Source organism: Rhipicephalus sanguineus, chromosome 3 (genome assembly GCF_013339695.2).
Source record: "Rhipicephalus sanguineus isolate Rsan-2018 chromosome 3, BIME_Rsan_1.4, whole genome shotgun sequence".
Lineage (NCBI taxonomy): Eukaryota > Metazoa > Arthropoda > Arachnida > Ixodida > Ixodidae > Rhipicephalus > Rhipicephalus sanguineus.
In genome coordinates, this window is record NC_051178.1 from 191187831 (window position 1) to 191205761 (window position 17931).

At 45.2% G+C, this 17931-nt stretch overlaps 1 protein-coding gene across 10 annotated transcripts in view; it reads left to right on the forward strand.

Moving 5' to 3' along the window:
• Positions 1-16664, forward strand: part of LOC119387910 (lysine-specific demethylase 6A) — a 218751-nt gene extending 202087 nt beyond the window's left edge. For 8 of the 10 annotated variants that reach the window (XM_049413737.1, XM_049413736.1, XM_049413734.1 and 5 more), the window contains 5 exons: positions 6040-6199; positions 6789-7095; positions 9852-9978; positions 12074-12241; positions 14636-16664. In XM_049413737.1, coding sequence (XP_049269694.1) covers positions 6040-6199; positions 6789-7095; positions 9852-9978; positions 12074-12241; positions 14636-14662 — 789 coding nt within the window. In that variant the 3' untranslated portion in view covers positions 14663-16664. Of the gene's footprint in view, positions 1-3805; positions 3941-4886; positions 5172-6039; positions 6200-6788; positions 7096-9851; positions 9979-12073; positions 12242-14635 lie in introns of all 10 variants that reach the window. The other 2 variants (XM_049413741.1, XM_049413735.1) reach the window with 2 other exon arrangements.
• Positions 16665-17931: the final 1267 nt, after the last annotated feature.

Genomic DNA, 17931 nt, shown 5'->3' on the forward strand with positions numbered 1-17931 from the left:
TTCTGACCACCCTCTTTAAATCTGATATCAAGCATCACCGACTCAGCCAAGCTGTAGTATTATTACAAGTCGTTCTTTTTTTTTTTTTACCTCCCTCTCTGCTGCAATAAGTATCCAATGTCAGGTGATATGAATCCAAGGATGCAAAACAAAAATACTAATAAGCAATGAATATAATACCACTTTTTCGATTCATATGAAATGTCAATATACTACTTAAAACTTTGATTAATGATTGTACACACCTAACGTGACATTTAATAGAGCTTTAGCTCTTCAGATAGCTTGCCTAATTTTTGTTGTGTTGATTCGCAGCTCGAGAACAAGAAGCAGGCCTTCTCGCCGCAGCTGCAAGAGTTCTGTGTGGCGCACCCCATTGCAGTGATCCGGAATATGGCCAATGTCCTCAAACTGGGTGAGTTTTGCATAAATTTAGATGTCACAGATTTTGTGAGCTGCTGGTTATCCTGAATATTTGCAAGCAGGTGCAAGATTTTCACTGCTAATACGCTCCTCACAGACTGGAATCTCTGGTTTGGCTATGCATTTAATTCTTTCCAATGTAGACATATGTAAATACAGTAAAACCTCGTTAATTCGAACTCGGTTATTTCGAAATCCCGCATAATTCAAAGGGTTTCTGTGGTCCCGTATTTTGCAATGTAAATCTGAGTGGATAATTTGAAGCGGCGGTCAGCGCCAGCCCGGTTAATTCGAAAACTTTGGGCGCCATGTGCCAATTCCCGATCCCAATTTCGCCGCAAATCCGCGGAAGCGACGGCCCTTAGGAGCCACAGGGCAATGCAGCGTAGCGATATTAATGAGTGACAGTTGAAGCAACCCAGCCTCGCTGCTGCTAGCGCCAAAAAAAAAAAAAAAAGAAAAGAAAACACGGTCTCGTGGTCAGCTAAAAACGTGCGCCTGTGGAAAAGAAGACGTGCTTCACTGCAACACAGCGGTGACACGCGGGCAGCATGTCGCATGCTTCTCGCAACGTCAGCGCATCATGACTTACCCATTCTTTTTGGGAAAAGAAAAGATAATAGAGGACGGTCTGGCGGAATTCATGATGTATGCGAACCTCCGATTGGCGGTTGCTTCGGCAATTTCCGCACTTGTACTGCTGGCAGAGTTCTTGCCTCTAACGCCTACTTCGAAAACTCACTGAAAACTTCAATGAACATGTTTTCCAGCCAGAACGCATTGCGGATTCCGTTACACTGGCCATTATCATATTCTTTATTTTACCAGAAAGAATGGGCGAATGGTCGCGTCATGACGCGCTGAGGCTGCGAAGAGCAGGTGACATGCTGCCCGCGTGTCACCACTGTGCTGCAGTGAAGCACGCATTTCAGCTGACCACGAGACTTTTCCTTTTTCTTTTATTTGCGCTGATAGCAGCGAGGCCTGCCGTTTTCCCGAGTTCGTGGCAAAAATGGGACCAGGTATTGCTGGAAAACAACCCTTCGAGCCACAAACTAGAAGGCCAAACGACCACCTCTGATTACTTTCAGCAATTCAAAGTTCCTTGCATCCCGCTTTTTGTATGTTTCGTTAATTCAAAAACTCACTTAATTCGAAAGTTTTTCACAGTCCCAGTGACTTTGAATTAACGAGGTTTTACTGTAGTTTCATTGCACAAACTGAAGCAAATTGAGATGTGAAGCAACAGGTGAGGCATTTTAGATAAGTAGGATGATTGTTTTACTTGTTATTACTGAGAACCGGTTTGGCCAGGGGGATTTCACAATCTGTCGAGGGAGAGCTTTTCAAAAATGTTTAGCAATTATAAGGCAAAACAATATGTTATGCAGGAAGAGAGCTTCATAGCGTTGATGATAAAAGCTGTGGTTAAATTATGTTGATAAGCAGCTGTCAGAAATAATAGTTTACAAAAGTGTACGAGTTGTAAGACAGGGGTTGCCATTTTTCAGTGTTTTGTGGATGTGTTTATGTGATGTTCCTTACGTGACATGGATTTGACATGGAGCTGATTGTATTTGCAGAAAAAATAGGTACAGTATACCACTTATGAACAAATATTCATTGTAACCAGTATGTCCGCTCAACTGTTTTTACCATGAGCACCTTTTTACAAGAAATTACCGTAGGTTATATAAGTATAGTTATATAAGTACAGTAGAACCCCGCTGTTACGTTCCTCACTGCTGCGTTTTCCCGGCTGTTACGTCGTTTTCCGCCGGTCCCGGCATAGCTCCCATAGGATACAATGTATTGGGAACCCCGCTGTTACGTCGTAACTGTCGGACCGTTCCCGTATGATACGTCGCAAAGTGCGCCCGGAGCCGACCGAGTGACTACCAAAGAGAGCGGCCATGGTGCATTTTCACGCAGCTTGGCCTCATTTGACCGTAATATTAGCCGCATGAGAGGCGCAAGCAACAGAATCTTTCAATTGATGCAAACAAAAGCATGGCCTTCGAGATTCAAATTGCAAAGATGGCGTCTATGACGTAACTGCTCGCGAAAGCAAGGCCTTCGAGATTGGCATTTACTATTGACAAAAGCATAGCCTCTGAGATTTGCATTGCACAAACATGGCGTGTATGACGTAATTGCTTGCGAAAGCAAGGCCTTCGAGATTGGCATTCACTTCTGCCATCGCGTTGGCGTAGACTCATCATCATCGTTATTTGTCGGAGAACGGGAGGAGTTCGAGCTGGTTGGAGCTCGCATGGTCGTGCGTGCGGTTCGCGGTCGGACTCGCCGCGCCGGGCGTGATTGCGTGTGCTTAGCTTTTTCATGCCTACAGCTGTTGGTGTTAAAAAAATCACATACGTTGATTAGATTTCTGTGGATAAGGCCGTCCTAAGCTCCGCGTTTCTATCCATCGACTAGATCGCGGCTGAGCGCGCCAATTTTCGTGCTGCTCGTAAGAATTGAAATAAAATTCTGTACCACTAAATATTTTGCCGTTTTTCCTGTTTTTCGGCTCTTACGTTTCCCGTCTCTTACGTTTATTTCCTACGGTCCCTTCAAAAACGTATCAGCGGGGTTCTACTGTATTATAAAGTATAATTGTTAGCGAAACATGCGCCAACAAAGCATAGGTAGATATTTGCCACTTAAAACGCCTTGCTGTCGATTCCTGTTCGGGCAACGCTACCTAGGTTAGTAAATTAGTGGCTCGGGCTTGGCCGGGTAGGGTAGGCGAAGTTTTTTCTCGGGTTCAGACCGGGCCCGGGTCTCGCTTTGAGTCACTGGGCCGGGTTCGGGCAGGTAAACTAGAGCGATTTCCGGGCCCGGGCCAGGCTCGGGCCGAGATTCACAACCCGTGCAGTGCCCTAATTCAGGTTTTAGCTCTATAACATGTAATGATGCTGATTCTAGTTGTGCTAGATGTTTGCTCTGCTTAGCGTATCTTTTCCTTCCCACTTACAAAACATCATTGACTAAACCTGTCTCTTGCTTTTAGATCTTGGCCTTTTCTCTACAAAAACGCTTGTGGAAGCCAATCCGGACCATACGATAGAGGTTCGCACACAGGTGAGCTTCTCGAGATGTTCCCACACAACTTCATTGACCGTCGACTTAGGTCATTGGCTTAATCGAAAAAAAAAAACAAAAAAAAAACATGAGGCACGAAAGATGTTGTGAACACTTATAAAACTTGTTTTTCAAGATTTGCCGATTAGGAGTCATGCTTATTTTGTGCATGGTATCCGTAAGCAGGCTTGAATAGTTTGCTGACTGATAGTTTTTGAGTAAAGGATGCTACGAGCTGTCTGTGCTTGCTCCAAAACAAGCTCCTTAATGTCGTGGTTTTGGCATGTTGTATTTGCAGCTGATGCAGTCGCCGGATGAGAATTGGGATGCAGAACGGCGGAACATGGTGTGGCGCTGTGAGAGCCATCGGTCACACACGAGCATAGCACGTTATGCTCAGTACCAGGCATCCTCATTCCAGGAGTCCCTCAAGGTTGGTAGCCTCCAGCTATGCACTGAAACCTTTCTGGCTTGTGGTACAAGTTGGAGTTATGTAGTCAACTACAATAAGTGATGTTTACTCGAATTCCATCTTTACTTTTCCGAGCCGTACCTGGAGGAAACTTAAATTTTTTTATCACACTGAGCTGAGCAATCACTAGGCTAAAGGTTTGCAAAGCTGCAACGGTGTCACTCCTTTTTTATGCACATAGTACTTCTCTGCAGTCTGTGTACATTTCAAATGTCTGTGATAGTTGCTAGTGAATGATTCCAAGTATTGTGATCTGGTCTTGTGACAGGACGTGACACGTGCACTAAGGGTAGAAGCAACAGTTTGCTCTGCCACTTTGTTGACATGTTCTTTTATGCATTTCAAATTGAGGTTGTTTTTTTTTTACCAACCATGACCTTCAGTGATTTATAACTAGGACCACAGCCAGAAACAAATCCTTTTTGCCATTGAAGTTTGCTATATACATTGCCAGATCAACAGTCGATTTACAGGTAAATCCCTGTTTTTTTTTTATCATAGCTTTGGCACAAGTATTAGCTAGATTGGCCATGGTCTCGGGAAAGCATGATTTCATTATGTGGCTGTTCAAGTTTCGATTTCAATGAGCACCAGAATGAAGGCAGTGATAGTACTGGGACGATTGTGTTGTGTATGCATATGGAATGAAGCTTCGCGCTTCTAACATTCTCTTTCTTGTTGTATAACTAATGAACCAGAATAATTTTATTATTTCTTTTAGCGTTGCACTGAGGTCCTTTCCTGGCGTAGAAAAAGACCTTGGCAACACTTAGGATTTAGGATTACTTGATTGAGGATTAGCTTTTTCTGTTGATTGGATCTGATAACAATCTGTGTAAGTAGGGCTGTGAATGCTTCTTTACATCTTCAACTGGCACTGAAGAAGACATACTGATGCTATTCGCAGGAAGAGCAAGAGAAGGCGCAGGGTGTACAGCGAGAGTCCGACAGTGACTCCAACTCGTCGCTGCCTCGGGCATCAGCTGGTGGCAAGCGGTGGCGGCGCAGTGCCCACTTCAAGACCATCAAGTTTGGCACCAACGTGGACCTGTCCGACGAGCGCAAGTGGCGCCCACAGCTGCAGGAGCTGACCAAGCTGCCGGCCTTTGCACGGGTTGTCTCTGCGGGGAACATGCTCAGTCACGTGGGCCACACCATTCTCGGCATGAACACTGTGCAGCTCTACATGAAGGCAAGCTGTCCCAGATTGCTTTGCGCAGTGTTAATGCTGAAGGGAAAATAGGCAGGAAGGGCAGTTGAATTGGTCTAGTAGCTTTGGCAGCACAAACAATTAAAGGGACACTAAAGAGCAAAACGATTTTTCTCGCATTAGTAAAGTAGTCTTCCACGATACCAAAAACACCACGCTTGCTGCAAGAAGACGCTTAATAAGCGAGAAAACGCGCAAAAAGAAAATAACAGGTGGCGACGCCACCTTGGAATTCCCGCACCATTTGCCGTGACGTCACATATTTTTGACGGCGCCTGCTTGGGTCTACGTAGTTCCTAATCGGTTAAATCGAAGTACATTGTCCTCTGAGGGGGCCAGAGACTTGAATAACGAGTTTGTAGAAATTTCGTCGAGCCAGTGGTGCCAAAATACGTTAAATGCTCTTTGAAACCTTTTACGTCACGAATTACAAAGTTCAGCGCGAAATTTAAAAATGAAACTTTGAACTTCGTTTTCTCCTCTAAGAATAAACCTACGGTGGTGAAATAAACTACACAAGAGTTCTCCGAGCACACTTTATCAATGTAAACCAATTCATTGTTTCTCTTTAGTGTCCCTTTAATGTTTGTAAAATTTGATGAGGCGTGGTTTCATGCTGCCGCCTGTGCATCTTGAAAGAAAAGCTTTAGTGCTAGGATTTGTTGCTTTTCTTACGTCAGTTTCTGTGTGAACAGTACTAATACGAGGTAACTTCTTCATGAATATATAAAATTACGCATCTTCCATCTCCAGGAGACGGTGCATCGCTGTGTGCAATACTAAAAATAGACTTTGCTTGCAGTAGAGTTCTAGACAGCTGTGTTTAGCAATGTGTGTACTTGATTCCCAGGTGCCGGGCAGTCGTACACCTGGCCACCAAGAGAACAACAACTTCTGTTCGGTGAACATCAACATTGGACCAGGAGAGTGCGAATGGTTTGCTACGCCGGAAGAGTACTGGGGTGTTATTCACGGTCTCTGTGAACGGAACAACATCAACTACCTCCATGGTACGTCTCGGACAAGTTACTGTGTCTGGGAGCACGTGCATGGTTATATTTAAATTCTGTTATTTAAATGCTGTTGTGCGTTGCGTTGATAAATAAATAAAAAATCTTGTTTTGTACTTGTATCGATTGATATTTCCTGATGTAGCCACACTGCTCAATGTCTCATATGGTGGTTAGTGCCCATGTTGTTTATATATTAAAATTATTTTACTGCAGAACATCCCATTTCACTACTATGTTTTGTTGATGATTTACTGCCTCATCTTCAATTCATACTACTTCATTCGTCATAAAGACTACTTCCGCACTTAGTGAATCGTGTGGAAAGGAATTCTAGTGTTGGCTTGAGAGTTAGACATAAGTTAGCATGGACAGTAGTGCACCTGCCTGTCCTTGAAAAATTCTCTGTCATGCCACCCAATGTACAGTCCCGCATCACTTTGTACTACTGTGGTGAAGCAGAAAGACAGTTGCTGCTTGGCATTGCAACAAGAATCTTTTTGACTCTTGTTGTGGCAAGTTTGCACCATTCAGAAGCATTCTGTGCCCTATAACACCACGTTTTTTTTTTGTGCTCTTGATGACACAGGCTCATGGTGGCCCCTGATGGAGGACCTCATGGCAGCACGCATCCCAGTGTACCGGTTTCTGCAGCGTCCAGGCGACTTGGTGTGGGTGAACGCAGGCACTGTGCACTGGGTGCAGGCAGTGGGCTGGTGCAACAACATTGCCTGGAATGTGGGCCCCCTCAACAGCACTCAGTTCAGGCTGGGCCTCGAGCGGTACGAGTGGAACAAGCTGCAGGCCTACAAGTCCATTGTGCCCATGATTCACCTCTCCTGGAACCTGGCACGCAACCTCAAGGTCTCAGAGCCGCAGCTCTTCGAGCTGATCAAGTGAGTTTGTCCTTTTCTTGGGCCGTCTGCGTTGCTTATGTACCGTGTTCATTTACTTGTTGCCACGACGTCGCTAACACAAACTTCTTTCCACTCGCTATTTATTTCACTGGGCATTCCGTGACAAATGTCTTTGAAGTTTTCATTTTCTCGGAAGAGGAACTGGGCCCAGTCATTTTTGGTTTCCTGACCTCTTGTGGACATTTTGCGCAATGTGGCACATACTGTGGTCATAGAAGCAACTCATTTTTTGGGAATCTTGACTGTTAAAAAATGAAATATCTGTAAGAGAGACAGACATCCATACCCTTAGTAGCTACTGTTCAGGTTTCTCAACTGCAAAACATTTGTTGTGAAGCCAATAATCCCACTGCAGGTACTAGTACTGAGAGGTCCATTGTAGCTGAAAAATTTATGCCATGCATTACTTTGTACTGTGACCATGCTGTCCTTGGTTGGGAAACATCTGAACTTCTGTGGGGCATACCTGAACATAGGCTGCGCCACATAACATGAAAACCACAATGCTGCGGTTTGTCCACAAAGCTGCGGACAGTCTTCCCCTAGTGAACCAAGATGCGACATTTTGTCAGGCAGCTGAGCCATGCCACATGCAGCTTTGGAGGTCGGTGATTCATTATCATGCCTAGGTCACCTGCGACAATTTTTACGGCAAGTGAATTGTGTTTCTCGGTCCAAAATTTAGAGCCTGTGAGAGTGTCCCGTGTTGTTATGCGGCAGTCCCATGAAAGGACCCTGTTGACTATTGATTTGCTGAAACCCAAACTGCTGCTCTGAATGTGTGTTGGGGTTGTGTAAATAGAAATGCCACACTCATTCGTGACTTCTGTATCCTCTTTTGTTGGGAAAAGCTGATCAAAATACCTAGCAAAAGACAAAGAACTTTGTCTACTGGCACTTATGGCAAGTATACTGCTAGTAAAGTACACTAGGTAAATAGTCTTTGGAAAATGCCATCATTTGTTATAACAAGTCCTAACATCTCATTTTACCTTAATGAAATGTTGCCTTCATGGGCAATGGCGATACATAATCATGTTTACATACTAGAGCTGTGAGAATAGCAAAATTTCGGGTGCGAAGCGAATTCGAATATTGAAGTGTGAGTGCGAATCGAATCGAATAATTTTCTAATATTTCTCGAATACTTCGAAGTGAAATTGCAGAAAAAAAAGTTGGAGAGGATTCCTAACCATATTCTTATGAGATAGCAGCATGAAAGTGTTTCTTTTCGCTAGGTTGAAGTGCTGGCAGGGTGATGTTTCATAGTTGTCTTATCAAGAATGAGGCAGTGTATAGGCCGAATTGGATTTATGTACATGATTTGGTGCAACCAACGTGTTGCTGACAACACTTTACACGTGAAGAAAAGGAATAAATGCTAACCACAATAAAAACACTTTAAAAACAAACAACAAACAACAGTTTACACGTGATACGCAAAGATGACATTTCCTCAGCCTCTCCTCCTCTTTCAACTTCTGTGGAAGCCCAACTGATGTGGCGGACAAGGGTCTGCTTCCTTCAAGTCCGGAGTTCCATAAAGAAAAATGAGCGTATTTGTCATGACTCAACCAACCTGCGCAACCTTTTTTTAAATTGTAACAAGGCATGTGCAAACGTCATTCTTTTTGGTTCAAAGGAAGTGGAAGCAACTTTGAATAGTAGCAGGATTTGGCTTTCGGTAGAATGCAAGTGATAATCTGTAAAATATGTTACGTTTTAAAATTTATTATACTTGGAGCATATAAGGTCGTATAACAAGTTTTTAAACTTAAAAAATTATGAATCGATGTGAGGGTAATATTCTAAAAAGACAGGGCGTGCAAACAGGACACAAGAAAGAAGTCAGGACACCACAAACGCCATTCTGTTTGGTTTGGCGTTTGTGGTGTCCTGACTTCTTTTTTGTGTCCGTGTTTGCACGCCCTGTATATTTAGAATGAATACTTACCAACTAGCTCAGCTCTCTGTTATTCTAAGGGTAATATGTTCATTTAACCTTGAAGTGGGGCTTCGCGGCAGTGCGGATTTTTTTTTGGAAAGGTGTATTCACGGTACAGCACTCCTCCGCTGCAGTGAAACCACCTTTACAGGAGCTTACAAGCGGACAGTGCGGATTTTTCTTGGAAAGGTGTATTCACGGTATAGCACCTCTCCCCTGCAGTGAAACCACCTTTACAGGGGGGTTACAAGCGGACTAATATACACCTATTCGTTCATTTCGAATACTTCGAAATTTTCAGTAATTTAAATTCGAATCGAAGCGAATTCGAATACTGTATTATTCGTTCGAATATTCAAAGTGCTCGAATATTCGCACAAGCCTAGTTAATACATTTGCGACCGTAACGAAGCTTGAAAGGCAGCTTTGCCGCAATATGGGGGTGTGATGAGGTGAAGCATATTAAAAATTTAGGGACCACTTTCAATCGAATGTTGACTGTGCCTTGGCTAAGTTCAACCGTAACGGAGCTTGAAAGGCAGCTTTGCCGCAATGCGGGGGTGTGATGAGGTGAAGCATATTGAAAATCTGAAGGGGTCACTTTCAATCGGACAATGACTGTATTTGTCTTTGGGAAGTTCGAATTGTTCGAATAGTAAAATTCTAGTTCGAATAAAATCTAATAGCAAACACTATATTCGAAAAATATTCGAAAAATTGAATATTCGCACACCCCTAGTACATACCTTTCTCACACTATGGATTATTGCACATTGTGATCCTTGTGCAGGTACTCCCTCCTCCGGTCACTGAGGCATTGTCAGATAGTGGTCGAGTTTGTCAAAGGCCTCGGCAAGGAGATCCGCTGGCACGGACGGGCCAAGAATGAGATCGCCCACTACTGCGCCAACTGTGAGGTACGCTCTTGTTCCATTTTACACTTGAAATTGGCTACTGTCACATAGTTGTTTATAAAGTGAAATACGTACCTGCCAGGAATGCGGCATAACTATGCTCTAAACGGTAGTATGCACCAAGTACAAATTTGCATCTTCTAATGTGCGCCATTCCCGCCAACAAAGAAACAAATACAGTGCCACAGAAAATATTGTCTGAAGTATCCACCCCAAAGCCCTTTCTTTCTTTTTGCCAAAGTACAGAAAAGATTCTCACACTCTTGCGCGACCGTCCGATAGCGTGCGGTGACGACACCAAGGGGCATTTCGAAACTATTACAGGGCCTGAGATATGCATGCAGCGACTGACATAGCGACAGAATGGACAGTAATGGCTTTCCGTAATACATGTGTACATGTCTTTACTGTGATCTGCTACTAAGCAAAAAGTGATACAGTTTTATTGAAACGTGGCACGGCTGCGTGGAGCCGATCGTCTCCTGGCTAGTTGCATGCAGCACATCGCCTGCTCAGCTCACGCCGTCACTGCTGGGACGCTTGCTGTAGCATACGCGTACATTTGCCATGTGAGTGATCTTCGTACCTGTTAACACGGTGGTGACGAGCCTCCAACTAGCAACGCACATTCCACGATGCTCTAGTGGTCCTGGCAGCGGACAGAGGCGCATTTGGGTTGTCGCCTAATAAAAGCGTGCAGTATGGTTACAACAGCACTACGCTTGCTGTACCGTACATGTGCGTTTGGTGTGATAGCATCAATGCAGCGAGGTTTCTAGGTGCCCGCGACCCGCCACGCTCAACTCTGCAACAGCGAGCTGCTTTCGTTTCTACAAAGCGGTGCAGTGTGTGCTTGAACACATTCCCACACAACAAGGCGGCAGCGATTGGCGGTTCAGCGTGTTCAGCTTGTCACGTATTAAAAGCATGCAAGAGGCTTAAAGTATCACTACGTTACATGCATGCCCGAGGAGATGGCTGAAGATACTTATTGTGATAATGTTGTGAGCGATAAGTCATACTGTTGTGTTCGTCGGTGGCCGCCACCTCGCCTTCATTTTTTCCCGATGCTTGCCTGCAAAGGCATTGCCGCCACTCGCACGGAAGTCGAAATCATCGATCGACCGATCTCTGTGCTCCTTGAAAAGACGGAGAACCTTTTGCGGCACATTGTGGCGTCGGCATGTTCAATGGCGCTGTAAACTTTTATGGCACATAAAGTTAATTCGGTGCACAGGGTAAGCATTAACCGGTAGGCATAGAACAAACCACTACAGCTTAAGCGGCTTGTGAATGCATTAGGCTCTGTTAGACTCGGTTGAGGATTCATCGTAACCACATTTTAACCTTTAGTACGTTTAAAGGGGTTACGTATTAACAAGGTTTGACTGTACCATGCCTGAAAGCAATTTAAGGTTAAGCCAAACACCTTGTATGGCCCAGGAGCAATACACATTGTGCTTGTCTCATGAACTTTTCGTAAGACCTAAGAATTAACGATTTCTTCTTTTTTTTCTATGGCTGAAACCATAGAGTTTCCTAAAATGACCTAGAGGGAACTCTGGCGCTGCGATCGTTCAGCCACCATGGGAATGATGGGTAGTACACGGATTTGCCTAGTCTTCGTGCTTGTGGGCTTCGAACGCACTTGTGGCTTTGTTTATTGCTATGTTTTGGTTTTCTTTCGGATAAAAGAATGGATCGTTGTGAACTTCGTGACCAGATTTGAATCGGTGAGCCTAAAGAAGTTAAAGTGGTGAAGTGAAACTGCTGATTTTTGCTGAACTTCGTTTTGCGACAAAGCGGATGCAGGCAACGCGGAGCCAAACGGAGCCGAAAGAACGAAGTTTAGACAAATCCGTGTACTACCCATGATTCCCATGCTGGCTGAAGCGCGATGCATTGCAGCTCCCATAGACACTAGCGCCAGAGTTCCCTCTAATAAGTATTGTAGGAAACTCTATGGCTGAAACCAAGCGATATGTGAGCACTGTTTCTGCTTGAGTCCGAGGAGTGACATGCGGTCGCGTTTGTAGCTTGAAGTTACTCTCCTGTATGCTGCCTGTTTGGTACTCATGAGCCGATGCTCGATTTTCAGCTTGAGGTGTTCAACATCCTACTGGTGAGGGAGGTCGACAAGAAGCATGTGGTTCACTGCCTCAGCTGCAGCCGTCGCATCAACCCCCGCCTCGACGGATTCGTCGTGCTCGAAGAGTACTCGATAGAAGACCTCATGGATGTCTATGACAACTTCTCCCTGCAACCCGTATGTGGTTTTCGGTCTATCTTTTCAACTTAGAAAGGGCTGTGTCTCCTAATGACAGAGGCGCCGAAGTGGTTAGCACTTTCTGCGTCCTCTTTTGAACGATAGTAAGGATGCACTTATTGGCCTGGTGTGCGACCGATGGCGGCGCTGCGAACAGCGCCTGTATGACGTCAGAGCGGGGATTCGCGCGCTTTTGTCTGCTACGTAGGCCCAGCGCCGTGTTGAAACCGCCGTTGTGGTAAATCTCAACAAAAAAGCAGTTCAATTGGTTATCTTGCGTATGGTGGCTACTGACGCTGTTCGAACAACCGTGGGACTGCTTTTAACGTTCATTTAGAACTACAAATCTTTGTTTTTTAGAACTGCGGCCGCTTGTCGCCGCGGCGAGTGCTGCGCAATGGTGAAGTACTGCTCTGTGCCTCAGTGTACTTCGTCCGCTCGTGAAAAAGGCGTTAGCTTTCACAACTACCCTAAGGAACCAAAGCTGAAGAAGTGCATCGCAAGCTCAGAATGGGAGAGCGCTCCACGCCTTCATCGGCCGTGTGCAGCAAGCACTTCGCGGACAGTGACTTCTGCTACCCACCGTACGCGCGACTCTTAGATAAGCTTGTGACCGTGTTTAAGAGCCCCACCAATACTTAAGGCGTTTATTGCACGCAGGCTATAAGCATAGGCGACTTACACCAGGTGTGGTGCCGTCCCACAACCTGCCGCGAAGGCCCCTAGACAAAGAGCCGACGACGCGGCCTCCGAATCGCCTCGCAGGAAAGCGCGCCTCGTGAGCTCAGCTGAGCGGCGCAGGATATCTGAGACAACGGCTGCATTTGGATGGCGTACATACGTATTTTACTTATGAAGGCAAGCGCGCGCCTAGCGGACTGCTTATCACAATGTCATAAGCGAAACCTGTTGCCGCTGTTCTCTAAAAGGTTTCTCTAAAAGTTTTCACCTGAGGCAGTGCAGACGCTTTTTTAAAAGCGGAGCTCTTTAAGCTTTTCGTTAGGCTGCGTGGCGTGAAACTGGACCCAGCTTGCCTTTGCCACGTTAATCTCTGTGGCCCTGTGCGTGGTATAATCAGCGATTAACTATTTGTTATATTCTAATACCCATGCGACGGCCCTGTGCGGTATTAATAGGAACTACGACGTAATATCGTTCTCAGTGAACCAACATTACGGGACAAACTGCGGTCATGGGCATCAGCAGGGGGGTGTGCAACAAGGCGGCACTTGCGCACTTGTTTGCAGAACGAAAGCAGCGGCGGTGATGCGATCTCCGTTGACGGCCTCGACCGCGCATTCGACAACGTGGCCTACGTCGTACACTGCCTCACCCTCGATGAGGCACCGCTACTGCCGCTACCTTTCACAAGCTTTATCTACATACTTGTAGATGCTGGAGAAGGGCACGCTTACTGAAATATCAAAAGCACCACCCAAACTAATAAGTATCGTACGGCGGAAACAAGATAACAAGCGAGAACACTCACACATAGTTTCACTTTCTAACCAGCAATGCGGTCGGTGGCATCGGCGCACTCGTCGACCATCCGGGGGATTTCTTGGCCCTGTCAATTGGGCCGCAACTAAAACAAGTTCACGATTACACCCGAAAACATTCGTTGCAGGCGTTAGTTGACCGTCGCGAGGCTGTTCGTTCGACAAAGTTCCCGCCTGAAGCAGACGATCCGCATACAGGAGCAGCGGCTGCTGCAGCGCGGTTGAGAGCGGAGCCCCCGCTCTGACGTCACACGCGAGAGGGCGCCACTCCAAGATCTCGAGTCGAATTGGGGAATTAGCCACAGCTGACATTATTTACCTTAGTCCCATTGGACGAAAATAGACAGCACAGGAAATAGTCTTACTTGTGCACTAGTTGATATTGAATAGCCAGGATAAATGGGACTCCATTGTAAAGCAAAACAGACGCATTGTCGCATTGTCGTTCACCCAAGTATGGTACGCATAAACTGAAATGAAAGCAGGAAATATTGAACTCTAACATACATAATGTGAGAATTACATAGCAGTGTGGCAGTGTATCAGTGCAAATTCATATCACGCTCTCTCTTCCTCGAATTACAAATTTTGGGCAGCCCTATCACTGGCTGTGTTCTTCCCTTAACATGTATATATTGCAACATTGGACCATGCAAAAGTAAACTTTAATGTTTTGCTCACTTACAAAATGCGTTTGCTGCACTTCTGCAATCACTTGTGTGTCTTTGATCATTGTATATTGCATTACATGTTCGATTGTGTTTTTGTTCTGGGTATCTTGTTAGGGCTGGCTATAAAGTGCAAGTTTACATTCATTAGTGAGAACCTACAAGGCAAGCTACCGTTATTTAAATGAACGAGTTGATCTTGACTTTCGAACTCTCTTGTTGTGCAGGCACAAACTCCTTCAAGCTCATCATGACAGTCAGCAGGGAGCCCATGTACCATACCTTGACTGCTGGAACAGTCACCCAGTCAGCCACTGCACTGGCCTGAGCAGCTGGCCTGAAGAGCGTGCGGGGCCCCCGTCAAGGTCCTGCCCGCACCTCGAAAGCATCAGCAGCAGCAAGTCGTTTGTGCACGTGTACATAGCAGACCTGGCATCAAGGGGACAATTACCGCTGTCTCTCATTGTGCTGCTGCGGACATTGCGTTTTCTTCATACTTAGTGTGTCCCTTGAATTGAAGGGGTGGGGGGGAGGCTTCTGTTGTACACTTTTACGGAAGTGTGTCCACGCCTTTGTTTTGTTTTTTGTTAGGAGCACTCACTGAAGAGAGATAAAAGTTCGCTTACGAAACCAGTGAAGGAAAAGAAAAGCTTTGGCTTTGAGCTAGGCATGGCAACAGTGTACAGAGTATTCTCGTGAAATGTGGCAAGTTAGTTCTGCCGGTCTTGAAGGAGTGCGCAAGTTGGCATGTGGCACTGGCACGGTCGGCGTATGTATCGAGGCCGGCTTCGCTAACGTAGTAGATGGCAAGAGGGCGTATGGTTTCTTGCAGTACCCATTTCCTTGCGGATGCATTTCGAAACCTTACACGGTTCTGTGGCAAGTTCCACTTCTAGGTCGCCAGGAAGAGTGTACTGTAGCAAGGTTCAGAGTGTAGAGAGTTTGTTGGTTGCCTGTTTTGTGTGGTCCTGGTAGTACCGCAAGTGCTCGAGTAAGGGCTGCACGAAAGATTTCCCACTTGAAGATGAAAATGCAACCTAGGGCTTTAGTACCGCATGCAGGCTTTAGTCTACAATGCATGCGAAAGTTGCAAGCATAGTCATCATGTTGCGAGACAGCTGTGCTGGAACGTGCGTTACCTAGTACATACAAGCATTGCCAAGTGTGACCGCTGCAGTGGTCCCCCACATTTAATTCCCGACTTGGTAGTACTAAAGGCCACACACCCAGAATCATTTAGTCCTTTAATGATACTCTCTGTGCTTAATTTTTAAAAAATTCATGAAATGTGTAAAAGGATTTAAAATGTTATACGTACTGGCATGTTCAAGCGCACACATGGAGCCCACGCACAGCCAAAAGAGAGCCCTTACCCGAGCACACGCGGGAAATAGCTGCAGCGGCATCGTACATGCTCCCAGTGCAAATTGTCATCCCTTCACCACATCTGTGAACACTGCCATTTATATTTTTTTTTCTCATTGCCTGCCTGTTCATTGGAAACACTGCCACTTTCCATCAAGGGCACAACACACATTTTAGATAGTGTGCATAGTGTGATAGCTAGCCAAGCTTGATAAGGATCCTTATTTTTACCATCGTGGGTTGCTGCTGGAATTAAGCTCAGTGTGGCGTGGATAGCATACAAGTATTGAGGTGCAAGAGGACACGAAATAATATAAAGTAGTGAAAGGGCTGGAAAGATAGTTATTTTCCTGCCCCGTCGTCACTTCGTATTTGCTGTGTTTTGACGCCATAAGCGGTACGAACCATTGTGTCCAGCAGCAAGCAGTGACACAAAGGTATCGCTGGGTTCACAATGTTGCTGGCTCTGGTTATGTTCCAAGAGCAGCTAGCAAGCAGCAACCGACTGCCTCCACCCAGCATGTCACAAATCGGCAGGAGCCAATTCTGATGTGGCAATCAATGTGTTACAGAATTGAGAACTGTGGCACACTGCGAAAGCAAAGGTAAAAGGAATTGTGCATGTTGATTAGATTGTTGTCATGAAATGACTGAATTTGTTTGCTCATTGAAAATTGTGTATTGAGGCAAAGCCCAACCCTCCCGAAGGCATTATGATGTCCCATGATCTCACTTCATGCATCACCATGTATTTATACACACAGACTTTGTACTAGAATGCAGCCCTTGTTTTCGATAATTGCCTGGCCCTGCCTCTGTTTTTGTGTAATTTATCTCGTGTCTTTGCATTTACAGACAAAGTTTATGTTTATTAAAAAATGAACACTCTGACATGTGAGCATTTTTTATTCTTTTAACCTAGCGGTGCAGATTACTGCTGCAGCTGCATTCATTGGGACTCCAAGAGACAGGATGCACTGTCGCAGGATCGCATTAAACTTAGTGCTTTGAAGCAATTACAAGTACACCGGGCTTTTCCTGGGCAAAAGAATTGTTTGAAGAGTCCTAGCGGCACCTCGGCGATGATGAGATCCCATAGCAAATACACAGAAAAAAAATTCTGGCACAAGTGCTGGCTTGGAAACAAGGTAATTGTCAACAACGTTTCCTGCACTCACCGCTTAGGAAGGAGTCTGCAAGGCAAGGCTTGCTGTTCTTCCCAAGCAATGCACTACAGTATGTAAACCTTCTCACATTTCAAAGTGCTACAATAGGAATTCAGCGACAATCGTGCCCTGCAGCCTTGCCAAGTAAGAGCCCTTTGCATCACCGACATTGGCACATGGTCAAAGCCAGTGTCAAACTTGTCAGCCAGGGCGATGCAGGCATGCAGTCAATGCCGCAAGTGTGCTACAACGGATAAACCAGACAGGCCTTTGTGGCGGTTCTGGATTTATTTTGCCAATCTTCAGTCCTTTAATCTTCATCTAAGTCCAGTATATGCAGGAAACAGCGCTATAAGTCGGAACGAAATGAAAGAACATAGACCACCGTTTGGACCCGTTTTGCAGCACTGTTTCCTGCATAAAACGAACCAACCAGCCCAAATACGTATCCTTCTAAATCCGGTACACAAGAATTTTTCTAATTTATGCCCATAGGAAAAGATGCATGCATGTTGCAGTATGACAGCTTCAATGTTTTGTACCATTCGCTGTTGCATACAGGAACCTATCATGGGGAAGGGTGAAGGTGCTCGCTTGACTGCTGGCTTGCCTTTACTGAATACATGCTAGGTGCAAAGCCACTAAACTTCTTCAAGCAGGGTAATGCTTAATATGTTGCATCAGATATTTAGAAAATATGGCGCCTAGGCTATTTCTGGGAGATACCACCTCAAGCGCACAACTTTCTTGCTTATGGTAAATACGAACTGAATAAAGGGAGCTACAAGCATTGAACATTTCATGTTTTCTCACTACCGAGAACAGATCAAGCATAATGCTGCTTAGATTTTTGGTCAAAAATTCACGAAGAAGAAATTTCATTGAAATCATAAAATGGAATGAAACTTTTAAAAATTTATAGGCTTACCCTTCAGTCAAAAATGCACCCCAAAATCATTGAAGTGCAATGGAACTTTTGGAAATCAAAAAGC